Source organism: Lutra lutra, chromosome 6 (genome assembly GCF_902655055.1).
Source record: "Lutra lutra chromosome 6, mLutLut1.2, whole genome shotgun sequence".
Classification (NCBI taxonomy): Eukaryota; Metazoa; Chordata; class Mammalia; order Carnivora; family Mustelidae; genus Lutra; species Lutra lutra.
The window spans coordinates 111,905,278-111,932,755 of NC_062283.1; the positions used below are offsets into that span (position 1 = coordinate 111,905,278).

General features: G+C 35.2%; 1 protein-coding gene across 2 annotated transcripts in view; it reads right to left on the reverse strand.

Annotated features, from left to right (window-relative positions):
• RNGTT (RNA guanylyltransferase and 5'-phosphatase) overlaps positions 1-27,478 on the reverse strand; it is a 350,824-nt gene that overhangs the window by 235,065 nt on the left and 88,281 nt on the right. For both annotated transcript variants that reach the window (XM_047733713.1, XM_047733714.1), the window contains exons 9-11: positions 24,960-25,095; positions 5,267-5,338; positions 346-510 (exon numbers count right to left, since the gene is read on the reverse strand). In XM_047733713.1, the coding sequence (XP_047589669.1) occupies positions 346-510; positions 5,267-5,338; positions 24,960-25,095 (373 nt within the window). The remainder of the gene's footprint in view (positions 1-345; positions 511-5,266; positions 5,339-24,959; positions 25,096-27,478) is intronic.

The window sequence follows — 27,478 nt, forward strand, 5'->3', positions numbered from 1 at the left end:
GATCTTCAGAAGACATAACAGGTGATTTTCACACTATACCATTCTTCACTGTTTATAGCTTTTTTTTTTCTGAGATCATTGTTTACAGCTTTTTAAAAAACATAACACTGACCATGAATCAAAAACTATTATGAAAAACAAGAAAGTAACCCAGTTTAAGTTTCTACCACTGAGAATCTTACTCTGGACAAGATTTGGGAATTTCACATGTTTGTCCAGAATAGTGATATATTCAATAAAATAATTTCTGAAAAAAATCAAGACAACTGGGCAGTAAAATGTCATTCATAGTCCTCTCACAAGCTGAATTATGACACACTGTAAGTACTAATTAGAAAATTTTACCTTTCTTGAAGTATAGATGTCAAAAAATGGCTTATTTCTGACACTAAATGGTTCCTGTGTTTTGTCAATGAGCCCAGTCTTCATTTTTTCATGTCGAGGACTTATTATTTCTCTTTCTATACACTGCAGACGAATATTAAAATCACAATCTCCAACTGGCTGTGCCTGAATTAAATGAGACAATTATTTAAATTTCAACACTGAAACTATCTTATCAGTATAATTATTAAGGCTGTCACAGTATACATAGCGTCTATGTAAACAGCATCCTTTGGAGTTGTCCAATGCATAGCCTGCACAACCACACATGCCAGTCCTGATTTCATTAATTAAAGACACCTAAACACATACACGGTTATTTTAAAATTATAAATGCATAACATAATATGGGAAGGTGGTATAAATCTTCTCTAATATATACTGAAGTTATCACATCTGAATTAAAGTATTAATATACTCACTAATCATTTTATTTGAATTAGTAAAATTATATCAATTAGTAGAATCTGTATAAAACTACAATCCACATAATTCAGGAAAATATAAGCAAATAATATATCAAAATAAGAAACACAGTCACTTATAATGTCTTTGTTGCTTAACCCACTAATGCTTTACAGCCATCATCAATAAGTAAAAGATAATTATTAGACAAATATATCCTCAACTCTAAAAACTAATAATATCAAACAAAGTCTCCATAATATACTCAGTTATATAAAGAAAGTTCTCCATATACAGTATATATACAATATGGTGTATATATATGTGGTATACATGATTTGAATCATAAAGTAAAAAGTGAATAGAATTTTTCTGTAAATTGAAGGTAGGGGCTTACCCTATCTTAATGATATAAAATAATACAGCTTCTAACATTTCATCTGGGTGACAATAACTGTCCAGATTAGTATCGTCACCTCATATCAAGTACCGCTCTTCTCTACTTTGCAACTGGACAGTCTTCCATGAATTCTTCTCACCTCTTCATTTTCTTCCTCTTCTCTAATCTATATTACTCAACCTACATTTAAACAACCTAATGCTTACAAATAGGTGACAATATTTGCTTAAGCTGCGGACATTAAATATGTCTTAAGGATGACTTTTTCTATTGGAAGGATGACAATTTTGATACTTAGCAAAGAATAAGGAACAAGACAAAGAGAGTAAGCCCTAGGTATGAAGAAATATACATTCCCTTTACACAAAGGCATACAACTGTTTGTAAAAGGTAGTACTGAGGAAAGATCAGTAAACAATCACAAAGTCCATGTATAATTTTTTCCACGTCACCTACATCAAGGTTGAAAAACCTAAAATGTTAGGCTTATTTATTAGACCTATTAAATGAATTCAGACCCCTAAAAAGTTAATGTAGAAGAAGTAAGTCGTCCATTTTTTAAAAAATAATAATAATCTAACCACTGTCTAAAAATACTTAGGTATTCTAAATTTTCTCCTAAATATTTTTCACTATACACAAAAACCAAAACAATAAGAAAAAAACTGAAAGCGAGTTCACCTTCAAATCTATGCTGCCTATATAGGAAGGGAAGTGTTAGGTAGGTGTTAAATCATTGAAAACAGACAACAGAAAGAACTCAATAACTACTCACTAACTGGCTTCCTAGTTTTGAATTCTTTCTCACTTCAAAATACTACCCATGCGGTCACTGGAGTTGTCTTTCAAAACAATGAACGTGTGATCCTATCATTACCCTAACTAACACCCTTCAATAGTGAGTGCCCTATTACAGCCAGGACTAAGCTAAACTGCCTTATTCAGGTCACCTGGCCCCCTATTCAACAATCTATTTTCATTTCTTGCTATGTCCCTATGTCTAATACTCCTGACCTCCATGATTCTATCCTTCAACATTAATCCATGTTAACTCTGGTTAAACTGAAACAGTTTCACCTCTCTAGTATTTTTTATATATTCCAGTATCTCTAACATACCTTTATTGTTGTTATACTATTATAATTATTTCTTTACATTTATTTCTCATCCATAAAATCGATGGTTTACAAATTTCTTTTGATTTTGCACCCAATCTAAATACATATCCTAACAAATGTTTACAATATATGCATGTTAAATTTTAATAAGTTGCATATATGTACAACCGTATATGTTATAAAACAGACAAAAACTGAATAAACAGATAAAAAATAAGTTCCACTTTCTTCCCAAATCCCACCATTGAAATGGCCTTCTTTGGAAGCCAGTGCACTGAACTACAAATTCCCTGAAGGCAAGAAATTATGTCTTATTCATCTGTGTATATCCAATCCCTAGAACAACACTTGACATATAAAAGATGATCAATGAAATTCTTGGTGGACAAAATAAACTAAGGGAACTTAAAAGATTTTAACTATGTTTTTTCAAAAACTTCATTTTTTTCTAACAGTGACCTTGATTTTATGACTCAAAATAAGCTGGTTAATCATCAAGGCTCCACAGTAAATTAAAGAATTAAATATATGATGCTTCCAATTATAAATACATCTTAATATCAGAAACTTGAGAGAAAATGTGACTTTAAAATCAATGAAATATGGCAATAGGCACTCAATACATACTGAGTAAATAATCAGACCTACTAAAAGCATAACTTAATCATTTTTACAGCAAAATATGGATGTATTTCCTAAACAAGACCAAAAAAAAGCACAAACTTTGAGAAGATCTAGTTAAGTCTGATTTCATGAAAACGAAAAATTCCTGTGCATCAATAGATACTAATTTGCAAAAAATATTATCACATACATAACCAAAAAGGGATTAGAATGCAGGAAAGATCATTAATTCCTACACATTAAGAAGACTGACAACCAAACAGAAAAATTAGAAAATTATTCGAATTTAAATTAAATCTCAAAAGAAAAATCCAAACAAGTAAAAATGAACAAACGAATCAGGCTTAACTTCATTAGTAATAATGAAAGAGCAAAGTAAAATAAGATCAGATGCCATTTCACACACATCCAATTAGCAAAAATTTTAAACTCTGATAATACCAACTGCAGTAAGCTGTTAGACCTACTTCTGAGAGGAATTCAGCAACGCAGCACATACACCTGAAGTTGCCAATTCAGTCAGAATCTCTATGATGTAGGTAGGGGTGAGAGGAACTGTACTTTTTAAAAAACACCGCTGGTGCTTACATCCCAAGAATAAGAATTGTCCTAGAGAAACTCTGATGTATGCACACAAGAATATATAAACTGTTTAATAGCAGTGTAACAGCAAAATACGGCAACTCAAATGTTCATCAAAAGGAAAACAGACAAATTCTGTATATTTATACAAAACAATACTCAAGAGTAATTAAACTGAATGAACTAAACCTATGTGTATTAATAAAGATAAACCTCAAAATAACGTGGAGTAAATGCTCAGTACCATAGTACAGTATAATATATATATAACACTAGAAACCTTGCACAACAATACCACATATATTTTATGGACACACACATGGGTAGTAAGGTTATTAAAAACATTCATGGAAATAATAAACATCAAATACAGGGTGGAAGTCACTTTCGGGTAAGAGGGTCAAAAAGAGAATAGTAAGGTGTGCATGAGAAACTTCTACTGGATCTGTAGTGACTTATTTCTTATTAAAAAGAAAGTGGAGTAAAAATGACAAAATATTAAGCTTTAACAAATCTGGTGGTTAGTACATGTGTATACCTCATATTATGCTCTATACTTTTGTATACACTGAAAATTTTCATATTTTTTTTAAAGAATTAGAAGGCTATTGTCAAAGACAAAGCTCCCAGGCTAAGAAGTGAACCTGCACGGAATACATATTAAAGCAGAGCTCAATGTCAAAAGGCAGAGGAGACAAAACTCCCCTCTTCACAACAAAACAATGCCACTCCCACCCTTCATGTCTCATTATGGGCCAATGAATATTATTCCAAAATCTATGATAAGAGTAAGCCAATTCTAGGAAGCATTACTGAGGCATATAGTAATCACAAACAGACAAAATTAAAACTTGATGGTTTCTGACCTAGGAAACTGTTTGAAATCTATAAATTCAACAGAAAATGAAATATGTACATTGAAAATTTCTAGGAAAAAGATGCCTTTAAAGTGGATTAATGCAATCCTGAATCTCAATACTGTCATTTAAAATATATATCCCCAAAAGGAACTTTTAAAAAATTTTGTTATAAATCTTCAAAATTCTAAAACTTAAACACTCTTAATTCCAGAATTCTTAATTGCTTTCAGTCTTGTCTGAATACTAAATGACTATGCAATTTGAATAATATATGTCTAGAGGAATGATTATACCTTTTCATAGATGTACACTATTGAAACAGTTTCTCACATTTACAGAAGTGATGTTATACTGACTAAATAATTAAATACTGATACTATAATTAAACATGAACAGGCAGATTCTTGGCTTGCCTAAAACTATAGGAAATGGGTAGAAAATATAACTCCTATTTTTTATATCTATTTATAACAGAATTTTATATTTTGTTTTTAGTTTCCTGCCTGTACTCATGAATAACATATTTGTGCCCCTAAGTTATACATTCAATACCCATAATCAGCTTCTCTTTTTATTTTTAAGTGACAGCAACAAAATCTGTGGACTTTTTTATTTTTAATCGTGTACAGAATAACTAAAACTAAGAGTTTCCACCTTAAAAAATTCTGTCTTATTTTATCAATTCAACTATTTTTATTTACTCATTTCAAGTATCTTATAAAATCTAAAGACAAAGCAATGTGCAAAATTATTAATAAGGTATCAAATGGGTAACTAGAGTCACAATTTTTCTTTCCTACCATCTCTAAGACAGTAACACTTTTTATTTGTAAAAACATATCTGTTATCTCAGGGACAATTTTTATTTTATAAATTATATTAAAGGTACTTACATTGAATTTAATTATGTCATATATCAAATATCTAGGAACGGCCTGTCCGTTTACTCTGTCAATAATCATTTCCTTGAAAGAGAAAAGAAGGTTAAGTTTCTTCATACTTTAATAGCAAGTTCTTTAATTTGATTAAAATAAAACATAGACACAGAAAGCACATAAACCTTATATATACAACCTGATGGAACACTAATATGAACACACTTATACCCGGATCAAATCAATAGACTGTCAACATCCCAAAACTCCCTGTCATGAATTTACTCTACTGAAGTAAAATGATATGAAAATATCTCATTATGCTTTTTCTATTTGAATTACTATGCTACATTTTTTTTATGTTTGAGTTACTAAGCAACTATTAAAATAAAGAAACTACAAATTTTAAATTCCAAATACAAGGAATATTTTTAAAATAATTTTGTTAAATCATTATTGCTTTCAATTTTGTTACAGGCTAACTATATCAAAAAATCTGCAGGTATAAATGGTGCCCTTTTTATAACATATATTCCCCATGCAATCCATCCAGTCTTTCTTGGTTCCACGTCCCTCTACTATGATCAAAGGGAACAGGACAAGAGAATGTATTACATATCATAGCCAGTAAGTGAAAAAAAAACTTAAATCCTGCACCTTGACAGAAAAGAGATAAAGGACATTGAAAGATAGGCATGCCTGGATAGCTCAGTCAATTGAGTGCCTGACTCTTGGTTTTGGCCCAGGACATGATCTCATGGGTCGTGGGCTCAAGCCCCACATACAGTTCCATGCTCAGTGGAGAGTCTGCTTGGAGATTTTCTCCCTTTGTCCCTCTCTCCACTTCTCTCTCTCTCTCCCACCCTCTAAAACAAATATTTTTTCAAAAAGATTATAGGTACAGGGCGCCTGGGTGGCTCAGTGGGTTAAGCCGCTGCCTTCGGCTCAGGTCATGATCTCAGGGTCCTGGGATCGAGTCCTGCATCGGGCTCTCTGCTCAGCGGGGAGCCTGCTTCCCTTCCTCTCTCTCTGCCTGCCTCTCTGCCTGCTTGTGATCTCTGTCTGTCAAATAAATAAATAAAATCTTTAAAAAAAAAAAAGATTATAGGTACATAATGTAGTATTTCACAAAATTTTAATTCTTAATATATTTTGACCTAAAACTATTTTTCTTTCCTCATATTCTTTCTAGGAAACTAAGCAGGGTTTTTGTTATCTAATTTCATGACAGAAAATCCACAAACAACCACCTAAAATGACTAAGAACATATTGATTTAGGACAGATATACTTTGTTAAGAAACTATTATTAATTAATTACTTTCCCAAATACGTATTTGTTAACCTGCAGACATTTATTTATGGTTATCATCTTGAACCTAACACATGGCACAAATTAAGTCATTTCATTATCTTAAACTATTTACTAAATATTTTTACGTAACTACTTGTATCTGGTAATTTTATGAACCATCAATGTGGCACCCAAAACAGGTTTCAATTCATTGTTATTGTCAAAAATGTGTGGATGGAAATTACATGAACTTCCAGGTTCAGATAACAGACATCACAGAATTTCTCTCCTAAATTACCTGATGATATGAACAAAAACATATATTCCTTTGAACATTAAAAATAGTCAAAAGGAAAATTTATTACAAGTAAACAACTAAAACAAGTAAAAAGAAATTTACAAGTAACCATTAAAAACTGAAAACTACCAAGACTATGGTAAAACAAAAAGGCACAGCATGGTTCAGCTCCAAGCCCACTAAACCTCCAGAAGCCCTACTTGTCAAATGACAAATTCTTGATAACTGTCATTATTACACTCAAATATAGATAGAAACAAACTCAGTAGTTATTCTTGTCTTCTTTTTTTCCTCTCTTCTGACTGGAATAATAAAAATAGCACAATAATCTTTGTGCCTGAAGAAAGACTCCTAGACTCCAAAATGAATTGAAGAAATAACCTAAGCATCACTGGAATAATATATGGCTCTCAATTAGCTGAAGAAAACATTCACTAAAAGCTTTTTAAAAGGAACAGAACCCAGGGATTCTAACAAAAGACCCCCAGTAAGTAGGCTGAAGGCTGAGTTCTTCCCAAACAACATCCCCACCACAATGACCCCATATGCATAGCTTCCATCATTACCCTAGGCTACAGAAAAGTAGATAAACATAAAATATCTAAGCTTAAAACTTAGTTAAGAAAATTGGAACCCTTGGGTACTGTTGCTGGGACTGTAAAATGGTACAACCACTATGAAGAGGTTCCCTCATATACCAGTGCTATATGATCCAGCAATCTCATATCTGGGTATATATCCCAAAGAACTGAAAGCACATCCATGCTTATAACATCATTATTCCAACAGCTAACAGGTGGGAGCAGTGCAAATATCTATCAACAGACAAATGAATAAATAAATTTGATATACAGTTGTAGCAGAATATTATTCAGCCTTGAAACAAAAGGAAATCTATCACATGCTACAACATGAATAAATCTTGAAGACACTAGGCTAAGTAAAATAAGCCAGTCACAAAAAGACAAATCCCATATGACTTCACTTATATGAGGTATCTAAAGTAGTTAAAATCACAGAAATAGAATGATGGTTCGCACAGGTGTACAGGTAATGAGGAGCTATTTAGTGGGTACAGAGTTGCAGTTTTACAAGACAATGTTACAGGGAACTGTTGCACAAAAATGTATATATGGTTAACACTACTGGACTGTATCCTTAAAAATAGTTAAGACAGTAAATTTTACGTAATGTGGTCTTACCACAACTATAAATAAAAAAAAAATTTTAATAAAACCCAGTTAAAGAAGGAAAAACAGATTTCCTCTTCTAACCAAACGGAAAAGTGAAGAATTAGATTTACCATCTAGCCTGAAACAACAAAAGATGTGGACAAAACAGAGGAAGCAATAATTTTCAAGGCACTAGACATCCAACAACAAAGGACAGTAATCTCTAGAAATAGTAAGTAAAATATATGAGTCCTAGAATTTTCCCAACTTATAGCCCAAAGGGTTTCCAGGCTTCAGCAGGGGTCCCAGCAAGCAGGAGAATCCCAGGTAAAGCTCAGCAGTCTCCCTCAGTTTACAAAAAAAAAAAAAAAAAAAAGAACAGGTTGTCTGGGGAGAACAACAGGACTAGAATTCTCGGGGCAGAGTGAGAGAGAGAAACAGAGAGATGCCCAGATAAAGAACTACAAATATCCTCAGTCAGACTTCCATGAATGTTCAGCAGAGTATGCACGTGAAAAAAACCATTCAAAAGTCTTAGAGGACAACGCAGCGGGCACTGACACAAGGTTGGGAGTAACGCCTGTTCCTACAAGTCAGACTCAGGACACTGAGTACTCAGAAGGATCTTGTCTCAGCAGAGAATAATTATGCCTAGACTAAACCCTGCTCTAGACCACCTAAAAAATCTTAAAAGCAGAACTCAAAAGGTATAAAGCAGTTCCAAGTAAATTACCTGCTCCTAGAACAAACCTCAAAGAAATAGGAACACAAAAATAACAAGCCCCTAACAAGGTAAACTTCAAAATGTCTGGCATCTAGTCAAAAATTAACAAGTATGCAGAGATGCAAAGAAAAAAAAAAAAATACAACCCATAAAGAGGAGAAAAATTAATCTAAAATAGGCTCAAAACTGAGAAAGATGTTAGAATTATTAGCAGGCAAGAAAATTAAAGCAGATGATTATAAGTATTCCATATATTCCAAAAAGCTAAGTAGAGATATAGAAGACATTAAGAGGATTCAAAATGAATTTTCAGAGGTGAAAACTACAGTGCCTGAAGTGAAAAATAGTATGGATGGGATGAATAGCAATTTAGACACTGCAAAAGAAAAGATCAGTGAAATTGCAGACATAGCAACAGAAACTATCCAAAAATCAAACAGAAAAAGAGTTGGGTTTACTTCTTTGTTTAAGATTTTATTTATTTGACAGAGAATGAGCACAAGCAGGGGGAGCAGCAGGCAGAAGGAGAGGGAGAAGCAGCCTCCCAACCCCCACAGAGTAGGGAGCCCAATGTGGGGCTCAATCCCAGGACCCTGGGATCATGACCTGAGCAGAAGGCAGATGCTTAACTGACTGAGCCACTGAGGCACCTTTTTTTAAAAAGAGCATTAATAATCAAATCTTCAAACATGTAAAAGATGGAAATAACGGCAAAAAAAAAAAAATCTACTTTTAAGTAAATTTGTAAACCCACAGATAAAAGATGCTCAACAAACCCTAAACATAAAAAAAAAAACCTGAAGAAAACTACAAGATACATCAATTTTATATTGTTCAAGAATTTGTTAGAAATTGCTGCATTGTCGACTGCAGCTTAAATCCTTCCTTGGTGGGTACACACACACACACACACACACACACACAGAATCCTGCATGTTTGACCTTCCTATCCTCTGTACTTTTTTTTTTTTAATTAACATATAATGTATTATTTGTCCCAGGGGTAGAGGTCTGTGAATCATCAGTCTTACACAATTCACAGCACTCACCATAGCACATAACCTCCTCAATGTCCATAACTCCAGCCACCCTATCCCTACCCGCCCCCCACTCCCCGGCAACCTTCAGTTTGTTTCCTGGAATTAAGAGTCTCTTATGGTCTGTGTCCCTCCCAATCCCATCTCGTTTCACTTTTTCCTTTCCTACCCCCCACAACCCCCTGCCCTGCCTCTCAAATTCCTCATAGCAGAGAGATCATATGATAATTGTCTTTCTCTGATTGACTTAGTTCAGTCAGCATAATACCCTCTAGTTCTACCCATATCATCGCAAATGCCAAGAGTTCATTTCTTTTGATGGCTGCATAGTATTCCATTGTATATTTATACCACTTCTTCTTTATACATTCATCTGTTGATGGACATCTAGGTTCTTTCCATAGCTTGGCTATTGTTGACATTGCTGCTATAAACATTTGGGTGCACATGCCCCTTCGGATCACTACATTTGTATCTTTAGGGTTAATAATACACAGTAGCGCTATTGCTGGGTCATAGGGTAGCTCTATTTTCAACTTTTGGAGGAACCTCTATACTGTTTTCCAGAGTAGCTGAACCAGCTTGCATCCTCTGTACTTTTATATTCCATTTTCTTTTTTTTTTTTTTTTCAAAGTACCCAGGTACCTACCTTTCTACCTATCCATCCAATATTTCCTGAGCCCAAACTATGTATTAGATATAGCTCTAACTGCTGGAGAAATTTAGGCATACAGTCCCTACCTTCAAAGGAGAGTCCCAGGAAGAAGAAAATACATAAGTAGCTGGGTCCAAAGAAGAGTTCTAGTTTTAACGATAGATGGCTATATAGATAGAGTAACCATGCAGCTTACGGTCTATATAAGAATACTTCTGAGAATGAAACAGATTCCTATTAATAAATACACCAAAACAACAGATATAAACCTACACTATTTCAGCCAAATAAGAACATATGATATAAGCTTAACAAAGAGTAGTTATTTCTAACTGAAGAATAAGAGAAAGGTTTGATAATAAGGTGTTGTGACCCCTTAGTCAGATCCTGAAAGATACAAGTGGATATTTCCTAGCAGGATTATAAATGAGTCAAATAGTATTACAAAGGCATAAAAAATGGTGGTTTTGAGTAAACTGTCCAAAGCTCATTATAGATGGAGCTTATAGTTCAAGGGTCACAATGAAAGACAATGCTAAAAACATGGGCATGGCCCAGATATAAAGAATACCATGTTTAGTTCTTTGGGTTTCATGCTATGGGCAATGGGGAACCACTGAAGGGTTTTAATGAGAGGAAGTAATTAACTCTTCTCTGGAAACCTGTAGACCTTCAAAGCTCATCTCAAAGGTAACCCATTCCTTGAAATCCTTTCAACTAAGGCCCGCTTGATTCTAATTATAGTTCACGCAGGTGATGAAATGTTCTAGAATTAGAGTGGTAATAGTTGTACAATCTTGTGAATATACTAAAGACTACCAAATTATACAGCTTAAAATGATGAATTTTAGAGTACCTAAATTATATTTCAATTTTTAAAAATTAAATTAATTTTTTTTTAATCCTAAAATCAGTTCTTCAGAATGAAGGGAAATGATGGAACCTAGATACACAGCATATATAAAATGTCAGCAATATACATATTGATTATACACATTCTATACCCATAGGCACAACAGAATGACTGAAAGAAAATACAACAAAATGTTAAAATGTAACCTCTTCTTGACAGTTGAATTTTTCTACTTTATGACATACAGACTTTCTAAAATTTTAACGAGTATGCATATTCCTTTACAAAAAAACATTAACATTGAAAAGGCATGCCATTTTTCCAAGATTCTTGTTATTACCTTTGGTGATTAACTGCTATATTCTCCTCTTGGCCTCAATATAAAATCAATTGAATTTCACTGATTGTTTCAAATAAATTAATGCCATATTTCTCAACTCCTATTTTCCACATTTTGTGGGTCAAAGAACATAATTTAGAGAGCAAAACAAAAGCTTCAATGCTCACATGTGACAGCCAGACAATTAGGTAGTTTGAGTTATTCTTGGATTTGGAATTTTACAAAAACAATTTGCAAATGAAAATGCAGAAGAAACAGGAAACTACAGAGGACTGTTTTAATTAACTAACTGGAAAAAGAGATATGGCAACTATAATTCTGGTCCAAGTAAACTGACATCATGAATCATATTGCTATTTTAAAACTTCACAAGAGTCTATTATGCAGCTTTCATTTGTCCAAGTTCGGGGTGAAAATAAATAGTATTGCTCAGTTAAATCTGCAGATGGTTAAACATCTAATTTTTAAGCATTATTTCCTACCTGGAATGCCCTCAGGCCGTGCCCAACAAAAATCTCTTTCTAAAGAAATCTTTCCATATCTAATGCCAATTCCTCTATAAAACATCTTTCATTCCAAACTAAATAGATTTAATGTATTTCTCCTCTAAGCCACCACTGGACTTTTAAAATACCAATCGCCAAGTTATTGTTTTATTTCAAGGTCTGCTCCATCACTATCAATTTTTCTCCACCACCACCAAATTAAGTAAAAAGTCTCAAGGGTGAGGCCTTTTTTCAACACTCTGCACTCCTGGCACAGCAACTTGAACATGAAAGGCATTCAAAACTTATTAGTTCAAGGATAAACTATGCTAAGCTGTGGCAAATGCTTTAACTTAGGAGTCTTTTTCTTCCTTTTATTTTACTGATTATAAACTAAAAAACTCTATCTTAAATGAGGGTAACAACAACAAAAATGTTCTTGCTGATCCTGTGAACTCAGTGCCACAGCTGCCACACAGGCTGCACAGTTTATAAACAGTGCAACTCCAGGGGTGACAGTCACACCAACTATGAGAATGGCGCACCCTGGAGATGTGCAATGCAAAACGCTTCTAACCTTACACAGTGAACTCTGTCAACCACAAGGGGGTGTGTGCTGCACAAACACACACACACACACACACACACATACATACAATATATGTTCCAAATGTTTATGTATATGTACATATCATTTCATTACAAAATTACATTTTACTACAGCCCCAGAACACACAGCACTCTGTTTTGTGACTACATTTACTCTGCTCAGTCTCTGCCACTATATCCAACTACACTACTTTCTTTGTTCCTTTCTAATCTTTACTACCTGGTTCATAATCATCCTTTCAATCTGGATGCCTACCATCAATCACTAGGAACCACCTAATATTTGATCTTCCTTCCACTGCCCTTCTGCACATGACTTCAACCTCCCACCCTCCCTAGATCACATCCTGAACTTTCTCATCACCACAAACTATACCTCAGAAATGACTAGTTCAAACATCCTATTCTCCCATCAGTTTTCCATTTTCTGGTTTGCATACTCCAAAATCTAGCTGATAAATAAAAAACAAAGGTCATGGGATGGGACCATAAGCATTCACTTGGAAAAAAAAAATTCACCTGGAAAGTGATATTCCCTCTGTTAAAAAAAGATATATTTTATGCATGCGATTTTCATTAGGATCATCCTATCATTGAGAATTTAAGTAAATATTCACAACTCATTTCCTATCCAACAGTGGATAAAAACCAGAAATAGATGAGCAAATTTCATCTTAAGGCAAGAAAGCATTCTCATAAAAATTCCAGAGAATTATTAGCCACTTGTAATTCAATCTGGCTCATGAAAAAGATTTAACGTTGGGATGCCTGGGTGGCTCAGTGGGTTGAGCTGCTGCCTTTGGCTCAGGTCATGATCCCAGGGTCCTGGGATTGAGTCCCACATCGGGCTCCTTGCTCAGCAGAGAGCCTGCCTCTCTCTCCACCTCTGCCTGCTTGTGTGCTTTCTCTCTCTCTCTTTCTGACAAATAAATAAATAAATAAAATCTTAAAAAAAAAAAAAAAGATTTAACGTTGGAAGTTTAGAAATTTTTTAAAAAGTTAGAAATTTTAAAAATGTAATTAGTATCTCTGTAGAAAGGAAACCTGCATTTGTGAGAAGTTATAACAAAGATGTAGAGTCCCTTTTTCCTCCAAAGAAAAGCAGGGAATGTGTGGCAAAGAGATAAACCATACAACCAAAAACAGCAAAGAGAAGGATGAATGGTCTGAAGGCAAGGCTACCAGAGATTACTCTGCAGAGAAATGTATAAGCTTATTATTGTATAGATCTGCACATGAAGTGGAGCCTAACTTCTTAATCAAACAGCCTATTCACCCAAAAGCTAAAGAGAGAAAAATCTAAGTGGCAAACCTCAGAATAGCCAGGAAATTGGGTATACTTGGACTGCCAAACATTAAACTGTATGCTTAAGTCAAAGTATTAAAATCAATCTAAAACTACCACTGAAAGACCAAAATACTAATGGAATGAGAAAACAAATCAAGAAAAAAAAAAGATAAGGGAATCCACTGTATAATATAAATTATATATCCAATTAAAAAAGAAAACTAGAGGGGCACCTGGGTGGCTCAGTGGGTTAAGCCTCTGCCTTCAGCTCAGGTCATGATCTCAGGGTCCTGGAATCGAGTCCCACATCGGGCTCTCTGCTCAGCAGGGAGCCTGCTTCCCTCTCTCTCTCTCTCTCTGCCTGCCTCTCTGTCTACTTGTGATCTCTGTCAAATAAATAAATAAAATCTTTTAAAAAAGAAAACTAGATTAGCTAAATGGTGTGAGAAAACACTTTAGACAGTTGAAAATAAATAAACTCATACCCTTATCTACTCCTTTTATCAAAATGTATTTCTGGGGTACCTGGGTGGCTCAGTGGGTTAAAGTCTCTGCCTTTGGCTCGGGTCATGATCCCAGGGTCCTGGGATCAGGCCCCATATCAGGCTCTCTGCTCGACAGGTAGCCTGCTTCCTTCTCCCTCTCTGCCTGTCTCTCTGCCTATTTGTGATCTCGGTCTGTCAAATAAATAAATAAAATCTTTGAAAAAAAATCAAAATGTATTTCAGATAGATCAAATACTTAAATATACAAATAAAACTGTAGAAGTACTAGAAGGAAATATAGGTGAGTACTATAATAATTCTAAAATAAAAATATAAACAATAGGAACAAAAATAAAAATTTCTTAAAATGGCACTAAAGCCAGATATTAAAATCTATGCTCATAATCTAACCTACATAAATTTATCTATATAAATTTAAACTTGTGCCACAAAAAAATACATTTTTTCAATATATGTGTCATGAAGTAATACCCTAATAGACAAAAATTTCTTATAAATCAGTAAAAAAAAAATGAACACCAAATATAGAAAAACATATAAAGTATATGAACCAGCAATTCACAGAATACAGTAACTCATACAGAAGTGATAAAATGTTAAATCTCATTAACAATTCACCTAAATGCAAAAAGAATAAACATTTCTTTACTATGTGTCAGACACTATTACCAGCACTTATTAAACTATCCAACTTTACCTTCACAACAGCACCAAAATCTAAGTACTGTCCATAGCCTCCCTTCACTACAGATGAAAAACTGAATAAATTTTTAAATCCCTCACATACTAACTGATGAAGCCAGAAAGGCACCAACAGTTACAGTCAGAGCTCTTAACTACTATGCTACACTGTCCCATAAAATAGAAAGGAATTTCTTCCTTCATCAAATTAGAAAATATTCAATTTTCAAAACACAGCATTTAAGACAGTATACAAATCCTTTAAATATGATTGGTAGACTTGTGCATAGGTTCAAACTTTCTGCAAAAAAGGATACCAATTATACCTGTCAATATTTACAATGAGCACACCCTCAAACGTAGCATACTTAACAAGGTAGAGCCTATTATCACCCCCTCCTTAGTAGCACTACTCCTCTTGCACTCCAAACTGTAGTACTACCAATGAACGCCTGGCCTTCCATGTCATTCTTCCATTGATATGTAACTCTCGCAAGGCCCTTTGGAGTCTTCCCTGGGATTGACATATGGATGTTGGAAGAAAAAGCTCTCTTTCTGCTTGCAATACAACGCAACTTGCCTCTCATGTGAAAGAGACTTCATGAAGAATGAGACCAAACAGACAAATAAAGCAAAGAAAGAGAATGACAGAGCCTGGCCAGTATCCTTTGAGGCCCCAGATCCAGCCTGAATCAGGCCAAGCTGAAACAATTATTTGTTCCAATCAAGTTTTTCCTCAGTTACATTAAGTTGGATTTCAGTTACTTGCAATCAAAGGATTCTTAATACATATTATAATCTCACCTCTAAGAATCTTCTTAATTATAAAAATTGCACAACTGTGGAGGAGTCTGAGATACCAGAGGACTAGGAGAACTTAATTTCGACTGGTCCCATGAATTCAGCTAGATAGATATCAAATCATTCTGAACAGCTGAAAACTCAACCAGAGATGGAAGAAAAGAATAGCTGCAACTCTATAAAGAGAAAAGCAACCACTTTTTTCAAGGTAGGACAAGCAGAGAAGTGAATCTGAGGCAAAATGTAAGAAAGACTGCGGGGGGAGGGAGCCTCCATCAGCTGGCTACCAGCAAGTGATAAAGCAGCAGAGCACAAAACTGGAACTTCTAGAAGTCTGTTCCAGTGAGAGACGTCACTCAGGTGGCTAAGCAGAGGCAGAACTCTAGCTGGGACAATGTGGCCTCAAGATCCCACCGGGTCACAGGAAGTCCAGGGGGTGCCTGAGTGTGGCTGAGCTCCCACGCATCAGAGCGGTGAAGCCGGCTGCAAAGACTGAGCCCAGGAGTGGACTCTCAGCTCTGGGTTGCCATAAGCCACAAACTGTGGCAGAGTCAGGTGACTACTCTCCTAGCGGGGGCTCACCAGGAGGGAAAACCAGCAAGACCCCACCACCACTGGGCAGAGTGGCATGGGAGCACACTGCAGTTGTCTACAGGATTTGGAGACCAGAAAACAGGGTCATGTGCCTGAGACAGAAACACTGGGTCATAGGCCAGGTGAGCACGGAGTGCAGAAGGAGACCAGGGAGACAGAAGTCGATTGACTGCTTTTCTCTGAGAGCACACTAAGGACTGGGGCCCTGGGCTTTCCACTCGAGGGCAGAGATTGGGAGGATGCTATTTCCATTCTCATCCTCTAAAGCCGGATGGAAAGCCTTCAGGGAACAAAAGCCAAAGACAGCAAACCTGAACACTGCTTAGCCAGGCCCCTTGGCAAGAGTGATACAATTTCGCCTAGGGTAAACGCACTTGAGAATCAAAGCAACAAGCCCCTCCCCAAGAAGATCAGCAAGAACATCCAGCCAAGACCTACTTTACCGATCAATGAGAACTGCAAAACTCCAGTGCTAGGGGAATACAGCACATAGAACTCATGGTTTTTCTCCTATGATTCTTTAGTCTCTCAACTATAAATTTTTCTTATTTCTTTTTAACCAATCTCTTATTATATCAATTCTTTTTTAAACCTTTTTTAATTTTTATTTTAGTATTTACATTCTATCCCTTCATTGTACTTAATCTTATTTTTGTACACATATGTTTGTTTTTCTTTCTCTACAATTTTGGGATTCTAACAGAACAAAATACACCCAAAATCTAGTGTATGGCTCTGTTTTGTTCACCTGCCTGATCATATTCTCCATTTTGTTGTTTTTTATTTTCTTCTTCCTTTTTTTTGTTTTTCTCTTGTTTACTTAAAGTCTTTTTTTATCTTCATCTCTACAATTACATGCTATTCATTCAATGTATTTAATTTTATTTTTGTATGCATGTTTTTCTTTCTTCATAATTTTGAATTGTTGTTTCTTCTAACTAACCAAAATACACACAGGAAATAGTGTGTTGCTTTGTTCTCTTCATTTGTCTGTTTCTATCCCTTCCATTCTGTTGTGGTTACATTTTTTGCTCCTCTTTTGTTTTTTCCTATCTTTAAATTTCCATGTTGATAATTACTTTCCATCCTTTCATTGTATTTAATGTTATTTTCATAAATACATCAGTTTTTCTTTCTTTACAATTTTGGGATCCAGTTTTTAAAAAAACAAACCAAGATACACATGGAATTCAGTGTATTGCTCTATTCTGCTCACCTGATTATATTCTCTTTTATTTTTCCTTTTTTTTTTTTTTTTCTCCAAGTTCCACATTTCTTCTGCTTTCTTTAGTGTATATTTCTCTGGGGTCATTGTTGCCATTTTGGTATTTTATTCTCTTGTTCGGGTATTCTTCAAAAGACAGAATGCTAAGATGGAAAAACTCACCTCAAAAAAGAGAACAAGACACAGTACCAACTGCCAAGGATCTAATCAGTATGACATTAATAAGATGTCAGAACAGGAGTTCAAAATAACAATTATAAAGATACAAGCTGGGATTAAAAAGGCAGAGAAGACACTAGAGAATCCCTTTCTAGAGAAATAAAACACCTAAAATCTAACCAAGTCTCATCAAAAGGGCTATTAATGAGATGCAATTATAAAAGGAAGTTCTAATTGCTAGGATAAATGAGGCAAAAGACAGAATTAGTGATATAGAAGACCAAACAACTGGAGAATAAAGAAGCTGAGAAAAAGAGAGATGTACAACTACTGGATCATGAGAGAATTCGAGAGATAGGTGATACCATAAACTGAAACAATATTGAAATAACTGAGATCCCAGGAAAAAGGGAAAAGAGAGAAAGGAGAGGAAAACATATTGGATCAAATCATAACAGAGAACTTCCCTAATCTGGGAAAGGAAACAGGCATCAAAATCCAGGAGGCACAGAGATCCAACCCCCCCAAAATCAATAAAAATGGGTTAACACCTCAACATATAATAGTGAAACTTACAAATCTCAGAGACAAAGAGAAAATCCTGAAAGCAGCTCGGGACAAAAGGTCTGTAACCTACAAGGGTAGAAACATTAGATTGGCAGCAGACCAATCGTTTCCGCAGAGACCTGGCAGGCCAGAAACGACTGGTACGATACATTCAGGATGCTAAATGAGAAAAATATGCAGCCAGGAATACTTAATCCAGCTAGGATATCATTCAAAATAGAAAGAGTGATAAAAAGCTTCCAGGACAAACAGAAACTAAAAGAATTTGTGATCACTAAACCAGCCATTCAAGAAATATTGAAAGGGGTCCTCTAAACAGAGAGCCCAAAAGTAACATAGACCAAAAAGGAACAGAAACAATATACAGTAACAGTCACCTCACAGGCAATACAATGGCACTAAATTCATATCTTTCAATAGTTACACAGAATGGGTTAAATGCCCCAATCAAAAGACACAGGGCATCAGACTGGATTTAAAAAAAAAAAAAAAAAATGACCCATCAATATGCTATCTGCAAAAGGCTCCCTTTAGACCCAAAGACACCTCCAGATTGAAAGTCAGGGGGTGAAAAACCATTTATCATGCTAATGAACATCAAAAGAAAGCTCAGGTGGCAATCCTTATATCACACAAATATGATTTTAAAAACCAAAGACTGGACTAAGAGATGAGGAAGGACACTATATCATACTTAAAGGGTCTATCGAACAAGAAGATCTAACAATTGTAAATACTGATGTCCCTAACATGGAAGCTGCCAATTATATAAACTAATTAATAACAAAACCAGAGACACATCAATAATAATACAATAATAGTAGGGGACTGTAACACTCACTCACTACAAAAGAGATCACTGAACTGCTTTTCTCTGAGGGCACACTAAGGACCACATGGATGTTACAGATATATTCAGAACATTCCACCCCAAAGGAACAGAATACACATTCTTCTTGAGCACAAATGGAACATTCTCCAGAATACATCACATCCTGGGTCACAAATCAGGTCTCAACCGGTACCAAAATTGGGATCATTTCCTGTATATTTTCAGACCACAATGCTTTGAAACTGGAACTCAACAGGAAACTTGGAAAGAACTCAAATACACGGAGGATAAAGAGAATCCTACTAAAGAATGAATGCGTCAACCAGGAAATTAAACAAGAATTTTAAAAATTCATGGAAACAAATGAAAATGAAACACAACTGTTCAAAATCTTTGGGATGCATCAACGGCGGCCCTAAGAGGGAAATATATAGCACTACAAGTCTTTCTCAAGAAACAAGAAAGATCTCAACTACACAACCTAACCTTCCACCTGAAGGACCTAGAGAAAGAACAGCAAATAAAGCCTAGACCCAGCAGGAGAAGAAAAATAATAGATTAGAACAGAAATCAATGAAATACAAACAAAAAGACCAGTAGAAAAGACCAATGAAACTGGGATCTAGTTCTTTGAAAGAATTAGTAAGACTGATTAACCCCTGGCCAGACTTATCAAAAAGAAAAGAGAAAAGACCCAAATAAAATCATGAATGAAAGAGAGATCACAACTAACACCAAAGAAATACAAACAATAATAAGACCATATTATCAGCAACAATACGTCGACAAATTAGGCAATCTGGAAGAAATGGATGCATTCCTAGAGATGTATAAACTACCAAAACTGAAAAAGAAAGAAATAGAAAACCTGAACAGACCCATAATCAGCAAGGAAATTGAAGCAGTCATCAAAAATCTCCCAACAAACAAGAACCCAGGGACAGAGAGCTTCCCAGGGGAATTCTACCAAACATTTAAAGAAGAATTAAAAACTCTTCTGAAGCAGTGTCAAAAAATCAAAATGGAAAGAAGACTCCCAAATTCTTTCTGTAAGGCCAGTATTACCTTGATTCCAAAACCAGATAACGACCTCACCAAAAAGAATTACAGACCAATACCCCTGATGAACATGGATGGAAAAATTCTCACCAACATACTACACAATAGGATCAATGGTGCATTAAAAGGATTATTCACTGTGACCAAGTGGGATTTATTCCTGGGCTACAAAGGTTCAACATCCGTAAATCAATCAATGTGATACACCACATAAATAAAAGAAAGGACAAGAACCATATGATCCACTCAATAGATGCAGAAAAAGCATTTGACAAAGTACAGCATCCTTTCTTGATTAAAACTCTTCTGAGTGTAGGGATAGAGGTAACATACCTCAATATCATAAAAGCCATCTATGAAAATCCCACAGTGAATATCATTCTCAATGCAAAAAAATGGAGAGCTTTTCCCCTAAAGTCAAGAACACAGCAGGGATGTCTACTATCACCACTGCTGTTCAACATAGTACTAGAAGTCCTAGTCTCACCAATCAGACAAAAAAATAAAAAATAAAAGGCATCCAAATCAGCAAAGAAGAAGTCAAATTCTCACTCTTTGCAGATGACATGATACTCTATGTGGAAAACCCAAAGCCTCCACAACCAAAATGGCTATAACTCATATAGGAACTCAGCAAAGTGACAGAATATAAAATCAATGCATAGAAATCACTTGCGTTTCTATACACTAACAATGAGACACAAGAACGAGGAATTAAGGAATCAATCCCACTTACAATTGCATCCAAAACCATAAGATACCTAGGAATAAACCTAACCCAAGAAGCAAAGGACATGTACTCAGAGAACTATAGAACACTCATGAAAGATATGGAGGAAGACACAAAGAAATGGAAAAACATTCCATGCTCATGCATTGGAAGAACAAATATTGTTAAAATGGCTATGCTACCTAGAGCAATCTATACATTCAATGCAATCCATATCAAAATATTGTCATTATTTTTCACAGAACTGGAACAAATAATCCTAAAATTTGTATGGAACCAGAAAAGACCTTGAATAGCCAGAGGAATGTTAAAAAAGAAAACCAAAACTGGGGGCATCACAATGCCTGACTTCAAGCTCTATTACAAAGCTGCAATCATCAAGACATCATGGTACTGGCACCAAAAAAAGACACATAGATCAATAGAACAGAACAGAGAACCCAGAAATGGACCCTCAACTCTGTGGGCAACTAATCTTCAACAAAGCAGGAAAGAATAGCCAATGGAAAAGACAGTCTCTTCAATAACTGGTGCTGGGAAAATTGGGCAGCCACAAGCAAAAGAATGAAACTGTACTATTTCCCTACACCATACACAAAAATAGATTCACAATGGATAAAAGACCTAAATGTGAGACAGGAATCCATCAAAATCCTAGAGAAGAACATAGGCAGCAACCTCTGTAACCTCGGCCACAGCAACTTCTTGTTAGACACATCTCCAAAGACAAGGGAAACAAAGGCAAAAATGAACTATTGGGACTTCATCAAAATAAAAAGCTTTTTTTTTAAAGATTTTATTTATTTATTTGATAGACAGAGATCACCAGTAGGCAGAGAGGCAGGCAGAGAGAAGGGGAGGAAGCAGGCTCCCTGCTGAGCAGAGAGCCCAACGCGGGGCTCGATCTCAGGCCCCTGAGATCATGACCTGAGCCGAAGGCAGAGGCTTAACCCACTGGACCACCCAGGTGCCCCAAAATAAAAGGAAACAGTCGATAAAATCAAAAGACAACCAACAGAAAGGGAGAAGATATTTGCAAATGATATATCAGATAAAGGGTTAGTACCCAATACCTATAAATAACTTATCAAACTCAACACCCAAAGAACAAATAATCCAATCAAGAAATGGGCATAAGGCATGAACAGACACTTCTTCAAAGCAAACATCCAAACGGCCAACAGACACACGAAAAGGTGCTAAACATCCCTCAGCACCAGGGAAATACAAATCAAAAGCACAATGAGAAAACACCTCACACCAGCCAGAATGGCTAAAATTAACAAGTCAGAAAATGACAGATGTTGGTGAGGACACAAAGCACGGGGAACCCTCTTACACTGATGGTGGGAATGCAAGCTGGTGCAGCCGCTCTGGAAAACGGTATGGAGGTTCCTCCAAAAATTGAAAATAGATCCACCATACATCCTAGCAACTGCACTACTGGGGGTATTTACCCCGAAGATAAAAATGTAGTGACCCGAAGGGACACCATGCACCCCAGTGTTTACAGCAGCAATGTCCACAATAGCCAAACTATGGAAAGGGCCTAAATGTCCATCAATAGATGAATGGATAAAGAAGATGTGGTATATATATATACAATGGAATACTACTCAGCTATCAAAAAAAATGAAATCTTGCCATTTGCAATGATGTGGGTGGAACTAGAGGGTATTACGCTAAGCAAAATAAGTCAATCAGAGAAAGACAATTATTATATCATCTCACTGATAGGTGGAATTTAAGAAACAAAACAGAGGATCATAGGGGAAGAGTGCAAAAAAACAAGACAAAACCAGACAGGGAGGCAAACCATAAGAGACTCTTAGCAACAGGAAACAAACTGTGGATCCCTGTAAGGGGGAGCAGAGGAGGGATGCAGTAACTGGGTGATGGACACTAAGGAGGGCATGTGATGTAATGACCACTGGGTATCATATAAGACTGATGAATCACAGACCTGTACCTCTGAAACCAATGATACATTATACATTAACTAAATTTTTAAAAAAATTTTTAATGTTTAAAAAAACCTGCCAATTGTAAAAGGAAAAATGTATAAGGATATGCATTTAAGTGTCTTCCAATTATAAAAAATAAAAATAAAAACCTAAAAAAAAATGTTCACCAAAAGAGGACTGTTTAAATAAATTACAGAACTATTTCTTAAACTTGGCTGATTATTTGGGCACTTATTAAAAGTACAGATGACTCTGGTCCCTGGGAGAGTCTCATTCACTAGGTTGAGGTTGGGTTATTGAGATGGGTCATATTTTTAAAGAGCATCTGCCACAATTTTCGCAGTCAAGATAGTTTGGATACCCCAGTAATTATGGTGTTTACATATGCAATGTTATACCATTCAGACATTTATGTGAGAAAGACATCCAAATCAAATTGCTACATGAGGAGAAAAAGACAAGTTACAAAACACATGTACCATTTGGTTCTTTTCATACAAAATATTTAACTACACACGTGTATACATATTTCACCAGAGGACTCGCTTTCAAAGAGGCAGAGGTTCCACGATTATTTAGAATCTTATTGGATTATAAAGGATCCCAACTACACTAAAGAATCTACGTTCTAAGTTTCTATTATTAATATGAATATTACTTTCCACAGGAATAGACGTAAGATTGAATACTGTGTCACAGTATTTCTGTGTCCAGAAAAGTCTGGAATAATGTTCATCAAAATGATAATATAAGTTACTCCAATAGTAGTTCTGGTGATTTTCACCAGCTTTTTCCTAATATTCTATATTATTTTAATTTTTATTTACAATGAACAGATATTCTCAGAATTGGGAAGAAGAAAGCTGCTTATATGGGAGAAAGTTAAAATGTTTTTAATCAAGTAATTTTATGATTATTAAATATATTTTCTGAAATGGGAAAATCCAGGGATGGCTGGTGGCTAAGTCATTAAGCATCTGCCTTCAACTCAGGTCATGATCCCAGAGTCCTGGGATCAAGCCCTATATTGGGCTCCCTGCTCAGCAGGAAGCCTGCTTCTCCCTCTCCCATTCCCCCTACTTATGTTCCCTCTCTGGCTATCTCTCTCTATGTCAAATAAATAAATAAAATCTTTAAAGAAAAAAAAATGGAAAATTCTTACCAGCTTTTAAAATTCAAATGTAAAAGTATAGTGGTTGATGTCAAAGACATAATTCTCTTTAAACAAGAACTATATTAGTTCATATAGCTGAAAAGCCAAGGGAAAATGTGATATGTTGTATCATATAATTAAAATTCAATTGACAAGTAAAAGAATAAAATAAAAGTAGTCTTTTTCAACAAGAACTATTTTTTTCAACCACAAGGAGAAAAAAATATTAAGATTTAATTTTGTTCACTTATTCCCATAGCCAAGACAATAATCAAGTGAGAGTAAGTGAAGGTAAGAGATAAATAAAATTTAACATCCTAATAAGAAACTGGATTATTTTCTTTATATATCAATTATACCTCAGAAAATTCTTTAAAAAACTAGATTATAAGTTTCCCATTGACTTAATAAAAATACGTTTTTTATTTAAATATACATTTAGGGGAGCCTTTAGTCGGTTTAGTGTCCAACTCCTGATTTCGGCTCAGGTCATGATCTCAGGCTTGCAATTGGGCCCCACTTCGAGCCCACGCTTGACTGGATCCTGCTTAAGATTCTTTGTCTCCCTTCCCCTCTGACCCTCCCTACTCTGAAAAAAAAAAAAATTTCTTTTACTTTCAGGAAAAAGAAAAATAGCAGTGTCTAACTTAAAATATACATATGTATATATATATATATGACTTACCCCATCCAAGAGAGTATTTGATAAATGTATACGGAGATCTTTACGAAATGGAAATTCCAGATTTGAAACATGAAACACTGAATTATCTCTATCAATCATAAAAACTTCATTTGTGCCATCAATCAACATCATATACCTGTAGATTAAACATTAAAAAGATAATATTAATAGTATAATTCAAGTGAAGGATCCTAAGAAATAAATTACTTTTCCTTAGACTTACAATAACTACACAGAATAATGTTCACTGGAGTTAGTCTCCCTAACCCCAACAATTATCATTCAGATTAAAGTACCACAAATAACAAATACTTTTTTAAAAGAATTTATTTTCCTATAAAAACATACAGGGTATCGATACAGTTTTTTATGCAGACAATGTGATGTTGAAGTCCAATCTTATGACCTACCTTAGGAGAGAATAGTTCTCTAATTTTTATTAGATCTTAAACATCAATGTTTACAAAACACACATACACTTATATGGAATTACTGCATTTTATTAGCCCAACAACTTCATGAATTAGTTATTATTCTCCACTTTGCAGTAGGAAAAAAGAGAAAGTAACCAGCTGGCAAATGGCTGGACTTCAAATTATCCAATGCTCTTTCTACCACACTACAGTTAGCAAAAGAGCTAACCCCTCTCTTTGAATCAAGATTATAATATAGCCAGATAGCACCATTTCAAGTACAACTCTCATTCATTCCTATAAAGTTAAAATTTTTAAAACATATTAAACACAAAACATTTTAAACATTCCTGAGAATTTTTATCAGCCCTTATCTTCTTAGACCCCATCAATTTATGGGGAGGGTTATATACTTTAAAATGCATCATTCCCTCAAATGGTCAAGTTACTGTCACTGCTTCCCCATCAGTGGATCACCAAGAATGGAGCTGTACTTCACGGAGTACATATAAAAATAAAGTCCAAATGATTCAAGCTGAGGAAATTACAGATGAATAGGCTATGCTACCAAATGAATAATGGCAAGAATGGGGGTGAAAAGATGATACCAGGTACCAAAATTTTCAAATGAGAGAAAATTGACAGGAATGAGTAAGAAAGTTAAAAGGCGTGAGACCCAAAAGAATGGAATTTTATTTTAAGTTGTTCTTACTTGCTGATAATTGAAAGAATGGAGGAATAAAAGTCTGGATATACCACTGAAAATAGAGAAGGCTGACCAGTCTTGCCCAACCTTGGGCCCACAAGGTATTTCAGAAAAAAAGAAGTAACAACTGAAAGATGTACCTCAGACAAGTTAAGGCCAGGGGGTAGAAGAAATATTAAATGAAACATTAAATGAAGAGATGGAAGTTAACAAGCAGGGGCTAATGTAACAGAGGATAATTTATTTGGCATAAACAAGTGTTCTAAAGAGCAAATAGACATGTTTAGAACAGGAGAGGAGAAATGGGAGAGCTGATTAAGGTATAAGAAGTATGTGACAAACAGTCTGAAGAGCAGCAAAGAAGACCAAAAGAGCTTACATCTGGGGTTTAAATTGGAAGCATGCTGTTACTAGTGTTTTCAAAATAATTAGTCCCAGCAGGTACCTGGGGAGAAGGTGGAGGGCTCAGGCCCTTGCTACATATTCAAACAGTGGTAGCCTTAGTAGGTGTGGGTCCTGGAGAGTCAGGTTACACTAGGAAAAATATAATCAGCCTGTCTAGAATGACTGTGCCTCTGAGAGACTCCTCGACCTACTGCCAGGTCAGCAGGCAGGCAGACAACAGAAATACTTAGCCCCTAAAGCATTCCTGCATGTGCTTTTCAAAAGCAGCAACTCCAGATGGATAGGGAGAATCTAGATTTCTTGGAAGAAGTTAGCCTTCCCCTGGATTGTGTTTCAAAGAAAAGTTAAATCAACATAAGGAAAGGTCAAATAAAAAGCAATTGTGATATCTTCTGCAAAAATGTTACTGAAGACATAATCCATCAAGTTGTTCACAGACTTAAGCCAGCACTTTGCAAAGCTTAATATTTACTTTAAAAGCATTTAATGGCAAAATGAATTAAGGAAACTATCTTTCTCTTAGAAAGTCAAGATACATGTTAAGAATACTTAAGGTTATGAGAAAACATGTAAGAAGTTTCTTTATGACAACAAAAAGACATCCAAATTAGTAAAGAAGTAAAACGTTCATTATCTGCAGATGGCATGATACTCTGTAGAAAACCCAAGAGACTCCACCAAAAAACTACTGGAACTGGTAAGTATACTCTAAAACACTGATGAAAGAAGCAAGCTACAGATTTAATACTACACCTATAGCAAAATACCAATGTCATTTTTCACAGAACTACAACAAATAATCCTAAAACTTGTATGGGGACCCCAAATAGCCAAAACAATCTTGAAAAAGAAAAACAAACCTTGAGGTATCACAATTCCAGACCTCCAGTCATAGTACAAAGCTGTACTAATCAAAACAGTATGGTACTGGCACAAAAACAGACACATAGATCAATGGAACAGAACAGAAAACCCAGAAACAAACCCACAATTAT